Source organism: Caenorhabditis remanei, chromosome I (genome assembly GCF_010183535.1).
Source record: "Caenorhabditis remanei strain PX506 chromosome I, whole genome shotgun sequence".
Taxonomy (NCBI): Eukaryota; Metazoa; Nematoda; class Chromadorea; order Rhabditida; family Rhabditidae; genus Caenorhabditis; species Caenorhabditis remanei.
In genome coordinates, this window is record NC_071328.1 from 11,820,209 (window position 1) to 11,835,042 (window position 14,834).

Genomic DNA, 14,834 nt, shown 5'->3' on the forward strand with positions numbered 1-14,834 from the left:
AGAAGAAAAGTTTCAGAGCGTTGCGTGTATTCGTGTCACAGATATCACAAAAATCAGAATCGTTTGGACGATGCCCATCACTGCACAATACCATGTGCTCACAGCCTGCAAAATTCTTTATTTCTGATGTGGATTTGATAACTTAAACTTACATTTCTGGAGGCATGCATTGCCAACGCTAACACCATTGAAGTGGGAGCACCGAAGACAAAAGGGATAACAATCATCATTACTGAAATTTTTTTGGAAAATTAATTTCAAGCGGTCCAAAACAGTTCTCTTACTTATAAATGGAATGGGAATAAAGCAGACATATGGGTGCTTTCGTAGTGTAAAAAGGGAGAGAAGTGAGGCGCCAAGGCTTATTATCTGGAAGAAAATCATCAAATAAAATTGTAAAAAAGAGACAAATTACCATAAAAGAAAGAGTCATCCAAAGGAATATGCTCAAACTGATTTCCCACCAATCGTTCATCCATTTTCCGGAGAGTAGAAGAGCACCAGCGACAGAGTAAGTACTGAAAGAAACGAGTTCATTGTGATAGGGGACAATGAGTCAGAACATTGAAATATCGTATATCGGGAGTGGGGTGCCTGTGTGCCCTTTTCCTCCCATTAATTCAATACATTTTTATGAGAAAATTATTGGATTTTTGTCACTTTGGCTAACCTTTCACTTGTTAGATTTGTTTTATTCCTAGAGGTTTCGAATAAAGATAAAATTTCTTTGCTTTCGTCTGCCATCTTGATCTCTTTTGATTTTGATATCACCTTCTTCTCATTTCTGAAATTTTCTTTCCGACACTTTTCTTGAATTTTCTATAAAGATTAAAGATATTTAGAAACTGTAGATTTTTACTGCTTATTCATGACATCTCAAAATTTCTAGTCTATAATCTTTTATAGATTTTCTCAAACTGAGGGATAGACTCTTCTTGATGATGATAACACTTGGAACGGGTGGTGATTGATATTATAGGAAAATAATGATTGCAAAAAAGTGCGAAAACGGGGATTCTTATACTATACCACCGAAATATTCAAAACGGGAATGAGGAAGATGTGAGGGATAAACATGAAGAAAGAACAACCTTAAAAAGAAGGAAAAATGCTAAACTTTGAAAAAAAACTACACGAATTGGTCTGAATTGATTGAGATAACTTGTAAAGTAAAAAAGAGAAAAGGGGAAAGATATACACTTGTTACTTAGACAATAACAGGGACTAGATTGTTCTAGAAAACGGGGAAAACTGAAGAAAAAAAGTAAATTATTTGGATTTGGAGAGTCTGATGAGAAAATTGGTGGCGAAGGCTGTAGCGATGAATCTGGCAGACACCTCATCGAACCAATTGGACGGAGATCCGAGATCAGCAATAGCACTATCTGGAACGAAAATTTCATAATTTCAGACTCAGATCTAGATTCATTTTTCAACGTACCAACAAGAACGGAACTAGTTTCCTCTCGCATCTTCCCTTGACACAACTTTTCAAAAGTGATTCCTCCACGTGTCACCGCTTTAACTTTTCGTTCCACATGACGAAGACCGTTCGTAGCACATCCGAATTGGAGGAGATGACAGCGAGAAGCATCGAGAATTGATGGAACACTCTCAACACAAATATAGTGAGATGAGATGCCATTGCTCTGAGCACGAAGCCAGCATTCCACGTCGTCATTCACTTCTTGGGAAAGAATGCAAATAATCTGCAAAAAGTGAATGATCATATGCAAATTTCGACATGTTGACTCGACTCACGGGCACTTCTCTTGGCAACTGTTTCACATCATCAACTACATTGACATGATCGAAATGTTGTCCAGGATATTTTCCGAACAAATGACAATTGTATCGTCGTTTGTCAAAATGAGTGAGAAGACGTCGAATAGAGCGAACGGAGTTTGATGCGGAGGCAAGGAGAACAATGGTTCCGTGAGTGTCACCATGAGACATTTGGATTTCGGAGACCCATTGGAAGATGCGATCAGCGACGACGGTGTCGTAGACAGCTTCGCCGAGAGATTCTTTGCACGCCTTGAAAAGCAGAGGTTTGCTTCAGTAAAATACTGTGGAAGATTTGAAGTTTTGGGTGTCTTTTACACCGATAGATACTAAAACGGCTGAGCGGATCAACAGATCTGATTTGAATTTAAAATTAGTGAGTTAAATTTCTATGTTAAGAGTAGATGAAGACACCGAAATCTAAACTTAAAATATTGTCATTTCCCTTACATTCAAAAACTCCTTCTTCTCATGAACACTAATTGCCGGTATGGGATCTCCATTCATCGATTTCTCGAAGCTCACTCCAGTCACTTGAAAGTGAGTACTATTTCTGAATGAAAATCATTAAAATTGAAAGGCAAAATGGTAACCGACTCCAATTTTTGCGGTGTTCCTCCTGATTTCACAAGACCGGAACGCGCTTTCAGATTGGTCCACGAGGTAATGCGATTCTCATCGTCAATGATATTTTCGTAATGAGCAAAATTTTGAGAGACTTTCAGTTTCTCCACATTCTCGTAGTACTCGTCGTCGTTTTGCTGAGAAAGACATTATTTGAATAATTGTGAAGAAGAAAAGACGCTCACATCTTTCTCAAACAATTTCAAGTTCTCAGCAAAATCAAAATCTGAATCCAAATCGAAATCGATTGGTTCCGACAGATCATTTTTGTTCCGACGGCCGATTCCTTTATAGTGATTTAGAGCATCAAGGACTGGATTTCCGGACGGACCTGGTGAAACAGTTTCGGATACAATTTACAGCTAACAGGCATACCTTGTTTCTTGGAGCATTTCCCACCATTCGGCGTGATTGCACTCAAAACTTTTGGATTCGGAACTTGGGGTTCGAAATTTTTGAATTGTGGAGTTTCAGAGATTTCTTCGGTAACATGAGAGAATCCATTACGTTTTGGAGACTGACGATTCTGTTTTTTCGAAGGTGCAGGTTGCTTCGGCGGAGAAGCGCGTTGGTTGGAGTGATGCTCGAAGAGTTTTTCGACACTTGCTACAACTATGAAATTTATTAGTAATTTGCATAAAAAGTTCCGTTGAAATGACAATTTTCAGTTCAAAATTCAAGAAAATATTGAATGGGATTCTAAAGACCTGACAATTTACTGCTAAAATATCGAATTTTTTACTCACAAGTTTTCGGAGACTTTCCTTTCGATTTCGGTGGCAAAATCATTGGTCGATTATTGCTTGAAGATGTCGGCACAGAAGAAGCAGATGAAGAAGCGATAGAAGTAGAAGAAATAGTAGAATCAACTGATTTTTTCAGTGGCTTTTGCTTTTTAGCCGAAGGAGCAGAATAAAGCGGGACTTGAGCAGGTGTAACAGAAGTCGGTTGAGTGGCTGCTCGAATAACTTTTAATCGGGATATATCTGAGGACGAAAGAGTAATACAGCGGTTGAGCGGCAATCCGTCTCTGAAAAAAGTCATTTGAAAAATAATGTTTACAGAAAAACAATACGAAAGTTGCGGCAGAGCTTATTGCATTTTTGCCGCATACTCCCCTATTTTGCTTACTTTATAACATTTGCCATGGTGACATTCCCATTATGAGCATCCAAAGTTGTCAGCTTTCCTTGATAAACACTACCATCGTTGGTTTCTGCAGAAATGACGCTTCCAATATGTTTATCGTCCATGTTTACCATTTAGCGAGGGAAAAATATAGAAATCTGTAAACTAATTTGAAAATTTGGTCGCAAAATTCCAGACAAAAAGAGCAAAGGAACGATATTGACAGGCTATAACCTCTGAGAAGTTAACAAAGGATCAACATTTTTCAAATAAATAAGTGTTTTTTTACAGAATAAAAAGACTCTTTAAGAGATCAATACGATTATAAAAGTGATGTGAAAATAAATTATCCCATAAAATCAAGCGGACGATTGAATCCACCCTTTCTGTTCATGTATTGACGGTATCGGCGCGGTTTTTTGATATTGACGCAACCATCCACGTTATCGTTGACCTGGAATGTGAGACGTTTTACATAAAATAAAAAATAGTTTACCTGTTTATTTTTAGTAGTATTGAAACCTCCGAATCCCATTGCAGCCATCATGGATTCGTCATCGACGCTTTGCAGCGATTCTAGACTGATTTCTTCTGAAAAAATGAATAAAATATAGCAAATTGGCGATTAGGAGATCAACAATTACCTTGTTTTTCTCTCTTTTTTGGCTCCTTATCCTTTCTCTGCCGTTCGCGATCTCGTTCCTTCCGTTCTCGTGAACGACTTCTGTCACGTCGATCTCGCTTGTCACGTGGACTTCTGCTTCGACTTCTTCTCTCTTTATCGTCTCGAGGTTTTCGAATGTCACGTCGTTCTCTGTCTCGAGATTTGCTTCGCTCTCGACGCTTCTCGACGGAACGTGAACGAGATCGTCGTTTTCTGTCTCGACTGCGGCTTCGATCACGCCCCATTTCCAGCTGTCTGTAACATATTGAAATAGAAGTTGAAAAATGTTTTCAATCGAATTCAGGCAAAGAATGATACAAAAACTAGAAGAGAGTAAAAAAAAATTGAATAAAATTTATGCGAAACCTGAAAAAAACCCTTCGAAATTCATCAATATTTCTCGGTGCGGTGGAGCGCGCTTGCTCTCAAATTTTCAGAATCAAATTTTCTGAATTTGCAGAGGCATGGCTCATTGTGCAGTAGTGTAAAAAGAAAGAAAAACATATGCAATTACAAAAAATATAACACTGGGTTCATGTTCAGCAATTTTTGAGCTATAACACATCTTCTTCCGTCTGTTAACATCGTATTCTTCTTTGAGCTAGGATCTAGTACTTATATAAGGATCCCTCAACTATGATCCTATATGGATCACAGTTGAGCGTAAGTGTAAATGTATCTTGTATTCAAAATATTTCGAGTTGTTCATTCCCCAATCGCTTCGGTAGAGGACACACATGGTTTTTCGGTTTTGTTACTGTATTTCATCCCGTAGGCAGTTTTCCTATCAGTACTTGTCTGTCAGCCCCGCCCATTTTCCCATAGTAAGTACGGCGACTGGCGGAGTCCGTGAGATGTCGGTCACATCGCTAGAGGTGGGTATATATATAACATGCCGATTCTAATATAGTTGTGTAGGAGTACACAAGACAGGATGTTCAGCGATGAGCGTTCGGTGACTGGATGATCAAAAATGGTCATTCGGTGACTGGATGTTCAGCGAAGAGCATCCGGTTATAGCATGTTCAGTACTGAGCATCTGGCTAGAGGATGATCAGTAATGATCATTCGTTCGCCAGATGTTCAGTAGTGAACATCCTGTCAGCAACCAGAAGGATCAGAAGTCCAGAAATTGAAGAGGAGGAGTCCTCGATAACCCCACAATCGGAGGAGGATCCCAGATTCGGAGGAGGATTCCACGAAGAGCCAAGAACCCGAGGAGGAGCCCACGAGGATCCCAGAATCGGAGGAGAAGTCCACGAGGATCCCAGAATCGGAGGATTCCACGAGGAGCCAAGAACCCGAGGAGGAGCCCACGAGGAGCCAAGAACCTGAGGAGGAGCCCTCGAGGATCCCAGAATCGGGGGAGAAGTCCATGAGGAGCCAAGAATCGGAGGAGCCCAGAATCGGAGGAGAAGTCCACAAAGAGCCCAGAATCGGAGGAGAAGTCCACAAAGAGCCCAGAATCGGAGGAGGAGCCCACGAGGATTCCACAATCGGAGGAGGAGCCCACGAGGATTCCACAATCGGAGGAGGAGCCCACGAGGATTCCACAATCGGAGGAGGAGCCCACGAGGAGCCAAGAACCTGAGGAGGAGCCCACGAGGAGCCAAGAACCTGAGGAGGAGCCCTCGAGGATCCCAGAATCGGGGGAGAAGTCCATGAGGAGCCAAGAATCGGAGGAGCCCAGAATCGGAGGAGAAGTCCACAAAGAGCCCAGAATCGGAGGAGGAGCCCACGAGGATTCCACAATCGGAGGAGGTGCCCACGAGGATTCCACAATCGGAGGAGGAGCCCACGAAGAGCCCACAATCGGAGCCGAGCCAAAATTTCTAATCAGAATCCAATCGATAATTGGCATAATTGGATGATTATCAGAAATTGAGATATCAAAGATTGAAGTGAGATATCAAAGATTGAAGTCAGATTGAATGGCTTGATGAAGTGTTCAGCAATTGTCATAATTGCATTCAGATGCTCTTCTCTCGGTTTGATGACATAATTCCTCGCCATCTTCCGCAATTTGGAATTCCGAATTTCCAAATCTCATAATTCCTTTTTCTAATCGAGCATACTCTTCATCTGTGACTATATAATCAATTCCATTGAATCCTACTCGACTAGCACGAAAATTTATTTCAAGCCTGTTGTTTCTTGCCATCTGAAAAACGGATTTAAAATAAAAAATGATCACCGGAAAAGGAAAAAGAATCGATATTCATAAGGAGTGTGTCGGGAAAGAAGACGTCTTCCCACGAGAAATGATTGCTTGTTTGCTCAGCATGCTCGTTTAACTCATCACATTGTTCTAATTGAATCGATTTGAAACTTTAAAGCGAAAAGCGACTTATTAACGGTGTTTCACATCAACAATCAAACAGTGGATAACAACTCAACAAAACAATTTCCAAATTAAAAAAAAACAAATTCAAATTCAACAAAAGACTACAATTTCTTCTTTTTGATAAGCCCGTTCTTCTTCTTGGTTTTGATTTTCTCCGTTCTCGGCTTCTCCGCAGTCTCTTCCTTCTTCTTATCAGCCGCAGCCTTCGCCAACATCTTCTTTCTCTTGATAACTTGCTCCTTCACCATCGCAATCCTGTGACGTTTCGGAGCGTGTTTCAGCATCTCTTTCTTTCGATCTCTGAATTCAAACTATTGATATAATCGAATTTCCTTCTCACTCTTACCTCGAAACTTTCTTCATTTCCAACAAATATTCGGGAACTTCAAAACCAGATTGTCGGATTACTGTAGCAATAGATTTGATATACTTCATATCAGTATCCGTGAAATAAGTCACAGCATGTCCACTCTTTCCAGCTCTTCCAGTTCTTCCGACTCGGTGAATATAACTGACAATCGACGTAGGTAAATCATAATTAATCACCAATCCAACATCAGATAAATCCAATCCTCTTCCCAATAATTCAGTGCAAACGAGAACCCAGATCTCTCCTCTTCTGAATCTTTCCATAGTCTCATCTCGCTCCTTGTCACTCTTTCCACTATTAATTGAGTCAACTTTGAGATTCGAATCGATTGCAGAGAGAAGTTTGACCAGTTGAACAGCTCGATCTTTACTCTGCACGAAGACGAGAGCTGGTGGTTTGAAAGAAGTTCGGAGCAAATTTCTGATGGCAATCTTCTTTCCGTCCTCAGTTCCACAATAAGTCAGTTCTTGTTTTACACTCGTATTCGAAGAATTTCTCTCTCCAACGCAGACCATTCCGATGTTGTCGATATTCTCTTTGCACCTGGAAACATCGATTTTTGAAATTTTAGAAGAAGAATGATCAAAAATATTTCAATTAAAACAAGTTCTTTATGAAAATTAGAGTTTTTTATTTTGTTTTAAATTAGTCACTCGGAATTTAAAAATCCCAACGAACCATTTCTCGACTTCATGTGAAAACGTGGCACTGAAGAACGCGACTCGAGTACATTTCGCATCGCAAGCCTTGTAAATCGCTCCCAATTGATTACGGAAACACTTCTCTTGTCCTTCAATAACTTCAAAAAGTCTATCAGATTCATCAACAATCAGCCATCTCAATGCAGAAGTGTCAATTTTATCCAAATGAAAAACAATTCGATTCGGTGTCGAAACGAGAATATCTGCATGCTGAATATCCGTCTCCTCTCCACTGAAATTCGCAACAGAAATCGAAGTTTCAGCGCAATACTTCACGAATTCAGTGTAGGTCTGTGCAGCTAGCTCTCTAGTTGGCTCAAGAACAATCGTAAGCAGTTTCGAAGATTTAGAATAATCAGCACGTTGCTTCAATTCCAGAATCTCCTCAATAACTGGAAGAGCGAATGCCAGCGTCTTTCCAGATCCAGTTGGAGCACTAGCTAGAATATTTCTTCTTTTCATCATAAATGGAATCGATTGCATCTGAATTGGAGATGGCTGACGGATGGATTGACCAGTGAGACGGCTCAAAAGAGAACTTGAGATGTTAGAATCAGTGAATCGAAGAATAATATTTGGAAGGTTGTCTCCCCAAGTGAAGATTCTGTTGGCACGACGGATGTCGTCAAGCTGAAATTCAAATTTGAGTGATTCGGCTCTCAATTTTTCAGAAAATCTACCAATTTCTGCATCTTTTTCTCCACTTCATCAACAGATTCCTCTGCTTCCTCATCTGAATCCTCATCTGATTCATGATCTCGCTTTCTCGATGATAAAAGTCGAATGGATGCTGAAACAAAACGTTTTAAAAAAGAAACTTCTAATCTTGAAATTACAATTCTCGAGTCTCCAATCTTTCTTCACTGCTTTCTTAACCTTCTTCCCTTTTTTCGTCTCAACTTTTCCAATCATTTTCTCGCGGAGCTCATCATATCTTTTCAATGATTCAGCTGTGATTGTTGATAGCTCTTTCTTCGAATGATCAGCGTCTTTTTTCTTCGGCGGGGCCTTTTTAATTCCAAATGAGAGTGTTCTGAACGCCAGGGACATCTGAAAAAGAAAATTTGTTTTCATTTCAAAAAAAGACGAAAGAATTCAGGTAAATATTTCGGATTGACTATAACAATTTGGAAAAAAAATAAAGTAAGTAAATGATTAGATCAGTAAGAATTTATTTGACAACAGACTCGAAGAACACCGAGTAAGATCGATTGTGTGCACAGAGGGAGAGAAGAAGTGCAAAAAAGTATGAATAATCAATAAAAACCAATAAATAACCAACAATAAAATGACAGAAAATGAGTGAGATTAGACTTGGAATGCAAGAGAACTGTGAGATTTCATTGAATTGATGACTGTTGCGTTATTCGTCAGAATCAATTGACAGATTTGAGCACACATTTCATCGGCGATCGTCGCCATCGCAGGTTTTGTGCATTCAGTGCTTGAGAGAATACGAGATCCAAGAAGGAGATCAGCAGTGACGAGATCCAGTTGTTGGGACCATCCCTCGAGTTTTTTGGTATTTTGAATGAGAGACATGTTGACAGATTCGAGTTGAGTGGAAAATGCTGGAAATCAGGAGTTTTTGATGTTATTCGGACGAAATTTTAATTGAATTTGTGAATCCGGCAGATTTGCAACGGGCCGGGAAGGGCCGATTTGAGATTTTTTCCTGGCCCGGTTCGGGTCACAGTACAAAAATTAAAATTTTTGAATATTTTTCAATTTTTTGCAAAAAATCGAGATTTCGACTGTTTTCTTACACATCTCATCGTTTCAACTCACCCTTCAACGTGTGAGTTCCATTTCCCAATCCTCCCTTAATCTTCCCAAGTCGTCTCTCTACTGATTTCGCATAACACTCATCAGCCGGCACTCCATCGAATCGAATCTCATCTCCATCATCATTAAGAGCAGCTGTACACGACAGTATGCTTTCGATTAGTGCATTCACAGCACAATCATGAATGTCCACACAGTATTGAGAGAATCTGAAAATGTAATTATTTGAAAGATTCATAATGAGAACTCGGTGACTCACGTATGCCTGAATGCCACATATCGATCGATGTAAATCTCAATTTTCTGATTGACCTTCTTGACGTACCACTTCATCAGACATCCATTCGTTGCAGCTTTCATCATTTGCTCGCCAGTCAAGTGGTGAGGAGTCTGAAAATTTCCATTCGATTGGGAAAATAAAAAAAGACAATTACCAAAGACAAAGTGGATCTCAACTTCTCGAGTCTCTCATTGTACGCCTCGTGGTCCGAAACGGGCGCCTCTTCAACTTTCTCTCGTCTGAAACCTAAAAGTGAGACACCGCAAACCGATTACGTTGAGAATGTGTGGAAGATTATTAAATTTTTATTAAATCGAATAGTTCTAATGAGTGAAAAACTCTCACTTCGCCTCTACTGGCGCTCCTTCCAAATCCGACGGCTTCACTGCTTGTCTCTTCTTCGCAGCGGACGCTTTCACGTAGCTTCCAGTTTTGGTGCGGTCCTAAACTTCTTTTTTTCAAACGAATTCTATGAGTTACACCTACTTTATTGGCTGCAATTCCTGCGCCCATTGTTCGAATTTTTTGCATCAGCGATTCAGAATACTCGCATCCGAGAAGTGTAACATTGATGAAGAGTTGTGATAGGCATTGTAATTGGATTCTGGAATTTAATCGGTGATTCCAATCAGAAATCTAAATACTCACTTTGGATAATCATCGTAATGTGCCAACATGAACGCTTTTCGGAGTTCCCACGCATCGTCGCTCTCCCATACTTTTTTCTCCGCTTCCACGTCTTCTAACTTTCCCATCTGATCATGAATTCTTCGATTGTTTTTTGATTTTTTATCATTCAAAGATAGTTCTCAAATAGCAAAAGACAATTAAAAAAAGACTTCGACTTATGACTTTCTTGCATTATTAATATTTATTTTCTTAATTAAATAAAACGATAAGGGAGAGATAACTCGAGATAGCAATTTGATTGACTTCACAGATGAGAGCACAAAACAAGATTTGGAAGGAACAAAATGAAAACAAGTGCAATTCTAATCAATAAGACCCGGAATCAATTTGAGCGAGGTATAGTACCGAGAGGATGAGAGCGAACACAATGACCGAGACGATGGTGAAGATGTTTCCGTAGTTGTAAGCGAGAATGACCCAGCCGATCCCGATTATTGACATGTAGCTGGCGAAAAATCGAAGCCGAAGTAATGGAGGAGATCGTACGACTCGTGCAGAGTACGCAGGGACTGTTGCATTTGGATCGAGATTTGGGACCGGTGGATACATCACTTTACGGACGATTGCACCAATAACTGGAATTATTAATTCGAAAATTAATGCATAAACACAAGGAAACACTGACCAGTCTTCTCTGAATAATGCTCTCCAATACTCCGAACGAACGAAAATTCGTTCAGCTTTTGTGCCAACGCATTAGTTAATCGAACAGCTGGTGCCAACTCGTAACTTCGTGGAGGAGCTTTAGGGTCGTCTTTGGCACATCTCGAGAAGTCGAATCGTCTGAAAAGTTATATTTTAAAATGGAAAGTGTCCAGCTATGGCATACTTCTCGCGATTCAAAACTTGTCGTTGTCCGATTGGGGTGAGAACCATGTGATTCGTAGGGGAATCGATGAAATGGTCGGGTAAACCAAGACCAGATTTCGGTGTTTCGTTGAGAAGAGATAGACAATGTCTGAAACTTAATGGAGGTGAAACAGCTCGTGAAACTAGAAATTTTATCAGATTTTGTCTAAAAATTGCTTTGAATAGAATCTATATTTCTTCAGCTTACCGATCCCTGGCGTAATCCACAGTTTGATTGGCATCTCCCCCAACTTGAGTCACTTCCATTTCCGACATCAAATGCGTTCCAACATAGGAATCACTGTCTTTTAAAAGTGTCAACAGATCGTTGCAAATCCGTTCACTCGAAGCAATTCTTGGTATCTCGGCGCTAGGGAAAAGTGAACCCCAGAACCCGGAGTTCTTCTGAAAAAATTAAAAAATTATTCGAAGTTCTTCAAATTGAAAATTACCGCATTTTCACTCTGAATGATTCTCATATGAGTTCGGACAACCACTTGCATCTGTTTCAGCAACTCGAATACGTGTGGTTGAATGTCCAGTTGAACATGAAGAAGCAACAGAGTCTGTGGTTCTCTCCATGCGAATTCTACAATTGCTCGTAACGACGTGAGCAGTTCTTCGCACATTTCGAATGCAGCGAACTTTTTGATTATCTTTCCTAACACAAGTTCATAGAATTCAATGTTCTTTTCGAAGAACTGTTTGTATTTTGCGGCCGGAGCGAAATCTGACGGGCTGGACATGTTGTGATATCGCCATGGCCTCGCGTAGGTCAGCCAGCACACTAAAAAAGTGACAAATATGAAAAAAGACGTTGAAGTGGGGAACTCACTCATAATATCCCTGAAAACAGTACTTGTGGGCACTTGACTTATGGAACTCTTGAAAAAGTCTAAAAGTGGCCATTTGAATGGAGCAGCAGCCATCAGATCTAATTTCCAGCTGTCAACTTCAGTGTCTCCCGTGCTGTGCTGACAGAATACGTGGAATTGTTTCAAGAGGAACCTAAAAATATATTCGAAATTAGCAATACAATTCTTTGGAATTTCTGTGAATACCGAATAAGCAGCAATCGATTTGCATTGGTGAATTGAGCCGTTTCGCACGTTTTGGCAATAAAACTGCAGAAATTTTGAACTAGTCGCGGCTGGAAACTGACGTTTGTCACCGACATAATTTGACTCCGATCCTCTGGAATAATGAGAATTTAAAACTGCGAAGAATTCAGATACAGTACCAATACTAATTCGATTTACAAGCGGAGAATCGGCGCGGAACAGTTGAAGCGGCGTGCGAATGGTTTGATGTATAGTTTTCGGTGAACGTGGAACTGACATAGACGTGGAAGCTGATTCGTCGCAAGGAAGCATTCGAGTAACATATTGAGCGACTAATTGGAATAATATCGAGTCTTTCGCAGGGTCTGTTGGCTGAAATTACTATTGTTTCTAAATATATAACCTAATAACGTCTTTCTCACCGCCCCTGAAACCTCGCATTGATGTAGAATGCTATCCCATAAATCAGAGCACAACTGATCATCCTCCAGAACGGTTTCGAAGAATATCGAATTTCCGTTTATAAGCGAGTTAATGTGATTGTATGGCGATTCCTGATAGTGTTGTGGAGGAGGGAGGATGGCACACAAATCGATATGTGGATTTCGGAAAAGTTTCTGAAAGCTAAATATTGAAAAATGCGTCAAAGAATTCAAAATGTTACTTGAATAATCAATTTGGCGATAGGAACATTTCTTTCTGTGGAAATAATATTAGAACTGATATCCCGACAAATCGCAATGACATCATCTACTGGCGGGAGTTCTGTAGGTGCCGGACGTTGTTGAAACATCTCTGAAATGTTGTGTGTCTTGAAGTTCTTGCGTTGAATTTTAATTTGAAAGAAGACTGATCGGGATATACTACCAGGAAAGATAAAGTTTCGAATATTCAGCAATAAAAATAAATCACGAGTTCATTAATACAATAAATTATATAATTATAGGAAACAAACATGACTTAGAGTAACTGATTGGCAAAAAATGATAAAAATCGAGTTAGATATTCATCGTCTATAGACAACTTTCTCTCTTCTTCTATCCATTTTCTTCTGCTTCTTATCATCGACATCTTCCGCATCGGAGCCAGCTGTAAACCATGGAAGAAGGAATCCGGCGACAAATTTGTAGGTGGCAGCAGCTGGAAAAGCGAGTAGAAGAAGGAATCCCCAAGTGGTGTAGAGGGAGACAAGTTGAGTTATGACCGATAGAATGATGGCGTCTTTACAGTATTCTCCGAATGCTTCTGGGTCATTCAAATCGGCTCCCGCGTCGAGAACATGACCTTTTTCATCGAGTTTGGCTTCTAAAAAAGAAATATTTGTTTTAAATTGATCAAAGAAGAAATTTAACTGACTAGCCAACGACTTCATGAAAAGAATGGCGAAAATTTGAACTAGTGCCGAAATGGCGAAGAATACGTAGTCGGTTGATGAGCATTGGCTCAAGAACATGCACGACGAGTAGTAGATTGCCTGGAAATGGGGATTTAATGACAATTTGCAGAATTTTGGTTGTTTTTACCATGCTAACTGTGCTAGCCACACTATAAGTGGTGACAGTTGCCTGGTTCTCCTCATAAATCTCTTTCTGACCTTTCGTTGCTTGTTTCACCATCTGGAAATATCGTCAAATGAACTTCTGCTCCCAAATTGGCGCTCAAATAAAACAAGGTATCTAACCGCTACACCCAAAATAAAAGAAAAAAGTGACAGAAGAATTAGGAAACTTCATTTTAGTGCGAAACAAAGCAGACTGAAAAATATGCAGTTTTGCGAAAAATTTGACAACACCGAATTGAGGGGAAAGAAATGGAACGGGGAAAAGGAGAAAGTAGATTTCGATGAAATTTCCATTGACAATTATCTGATACGAGGGAAATGTGGAAAATTGTTTAATTTTTATAGGAAAAAGGAAGCAATTGTGATCTAGTTGTTGTGCAAATCGAGCCGGAAGATCTCGTTTCCGATGAAGTACGATCCTTGGTTGTTTGGACGGAGGATGAAGACTTGGGAGAAGGGATTGATTGGGTCGTCGTCGGTCTGAAGACGGAATTAAAAATCAGAAGTACTCACTAAAATAATTACCTTGAGCTGTCCGAGAACCATAACTTGAATAGATCCGTCATAAAGTGGCTGTGAGTCAACAACCGTGATGGATCGTTGAATTTTCGTGAATCCGAGAGTCTAAAACAAATTTCGATTTTACATTATCATTATTTTTAAATAGAGTACCGTGAACTTTTGAAGAATTCCGTCGCGTCCTTTGGCTTGTTGTCCCTCGAACGTCATGTAGGAGTTCTCTGGGTCGTATAAATCAGCGAGTCCTTAAAAGTAACAAAGTTATACACCTGAGTATATAATTAGGATGGAACAAACCTTGAGCCCGAGCCATTCCATCTCCATTGTCGAATTTTGCATAGTAGTGTTGGATGAAGGCGGTGGCAATGTTCTCGTAGTCCGGGTTGAAAGACATTGCTGGAAACGAGGCTGTTTGGAATAGTTGTCAGTGCAACTGAAGCGAAAGAGGTGAAGAGAAGAATAAAAGTGTGAAA

At 40.0% G+C, this 14,834-nt stretch overlaps 8 protein-coding genes across 8 annotated transcripts; 1 reads left to right on the forward strand and 7 right to left on the reverse strand.

Annotated features, from left to right (window-relative positions):
• Positions 1 to 12: 12 nt before the first annotated feature.
• GCK72_002631 (uncharacterized protein) lies at positions 13 to 744 on the reverse strand (the record flags this gene model as incomplete). Its single annotated transcript, XM_003112218.2, has 5 exons — positions 13 to 105; positions 153 to 232; positions 285 to 369; positions 416 to 518; positions 671 to 744. 5 exons carry the CDS (start codon positions 742 to 744, stop codon positions 13 to 15), a joined length of 435 nt encoding a protein of 144 aa, XP_003112266.2.
• Positions 745 to 3,883: 3,139 nt separating this feature from the next.
• On the reverse strand, positions 3,884 to 4,446 carry GCK72_002632 (uncharacterized protein; the record flags this gene model as incomplete). The annotated part of the gene is made up of 3 exons (XM_053723520.1): positions 3,884 to 3,991; positions 4,034 to 4,128; positions 4,182 to 4,446. 3 exons carry the CDS (start codon positions 4,444 to 4,446, stop codon positions 3,884 to 3,886), a joined length of 468 nt encoding a protein of 155 aa, XP_053592165.1.
• An 805-nt stretch (positions 4,447 to 5,251) lies between these two features.
• GCK72_002633 (uncharacterized protein) lies at positions 5,252 to 5,536 on the forward strand (the record flags this gene model as incomplete). The annotated part of the gene is made up of 1 exon (XM_053723521.1): positions 5,252 to 5,536. One exon carries the CDS (start codon positions 5,252 to 5,254, stop codon positions 5,534 to 5,536), a length of 285 nt encoding a protein of 94 aa, XP_053592166.1.
• A 1,110-nt stretch (positions 5,537 to 6,646) lies between these two features.
• Positions 6,647 to 8,666, reverse strand: GCK72_002634 (uncharacterized protein; the record flags this gene model as incomplete). Its single annotated transcript, XM_053723522.1, has 5 exons — positions 6,647 to 6,845; positions 6,892 to 7,458; positions 7,594 to 8,246; positions 8,297 to 8,406; positions 8,453 to 8,666. 5 exons carry the CDS (start codon positions 8,664 to 8,666, stop codon positions 6,647 to 6,649), a joined length of 1,743 nt encoding a protein of 580 aa, XP_053592167.1.
• A 258-nt stretch (positions 8,667 to 8,924) lies between these two features.
• Positions 8,925 to 10,436, reverse strand: GCK72_002635 (uncharacterized protein; the record flags this gene model as incomplete). Its single annotated transcript, XM_003112231.2, has 7 exons — positions 8,925 to 9,187; positions 9,405 to 9,610; positions 9,661 to 9,791; positions 9,836 to 9,920; positions 10,027 to 10,124; positions 10,168 to 10,285; positions 10,330 to 10,436. 7 exons carry the CDS (start codon positions 10,434 to 10,436, stop codon positions 8,925 to 8,927), a joined length of 1,008 nt encoding a protein of 335 aa, XP_003112279.1.
• Positions 10,437 to 10,677: 241 nt separating this feature from the next.
• Positions 10,678 to 13,074, reverse strand: GCK72_002636 (uncharacterized protein; the record flags this gene model as incomplete). The annotated part of the gene is made up of 10 exons (XM_053723523.1): positions 10,678 to 10,946; positions 10,997 to 11,154; positions 11,201 to 11,329; positions 11,429 to 11,625; positions 11,673 to 12,007; positions 12,056 to 12,228; positions 12,282 to 12,414; positions 12,461 to 12,653; positions 12,704 to 12,898; positions 12,946 to 13,074. The coding sequence occupies 10 exons, from the start codon at positions 13,072 to 13,074 to the stop codon at positions 10,678 to 10,680; spliced, it is 1,911 nt and encodes a 636-aa protein (XP_053592168.1).
• A 213-nt stretch (positions 13,075 to 13,287) lies between these two features.
• Positions 13,288 to 13,897, reverse strand: GCK72_002637 (uncharacterized protein; the record flags this gene model as incomplete). The annotated part of the gene is made up of 3 exons (XM_053723524.1): positions 13,288 to 13,586; positions 13,638 to 13,755; positions 13,805 to 13,897. 3 exons carry the CDS (start codon positions 13,895 to 13,897, stop codon positions 13,288 to 13,290), a joined length of 510 nt encoding a protein of 169 aa, XP_053592169.1.
• Positions 13,898 to 14,208: 311 nt separating this feature from the next.
• On the reverse strand, positions 14,209 to 14,755 carry GCK72_002638 (uncharacterized protein; the record flags this gene model as incomplete). The annotated part of the gene is made up of 4 exons (XM_003112202.1): positions 14,209 to 14,322; positions 14,368 to 14,466; positions 14,515 to 14,606; positions 14,659 to 14,755. 4 exons carry the CDS (start codon positions 14,753 to 14,755, stop codon positions 14,209 to 14,211), a joined length of 402 nt encoding a protein of 133 aa, XP_003112250.1.
• Positions 14,756 to 14,834: the final 79 nt, after the last annotated feature.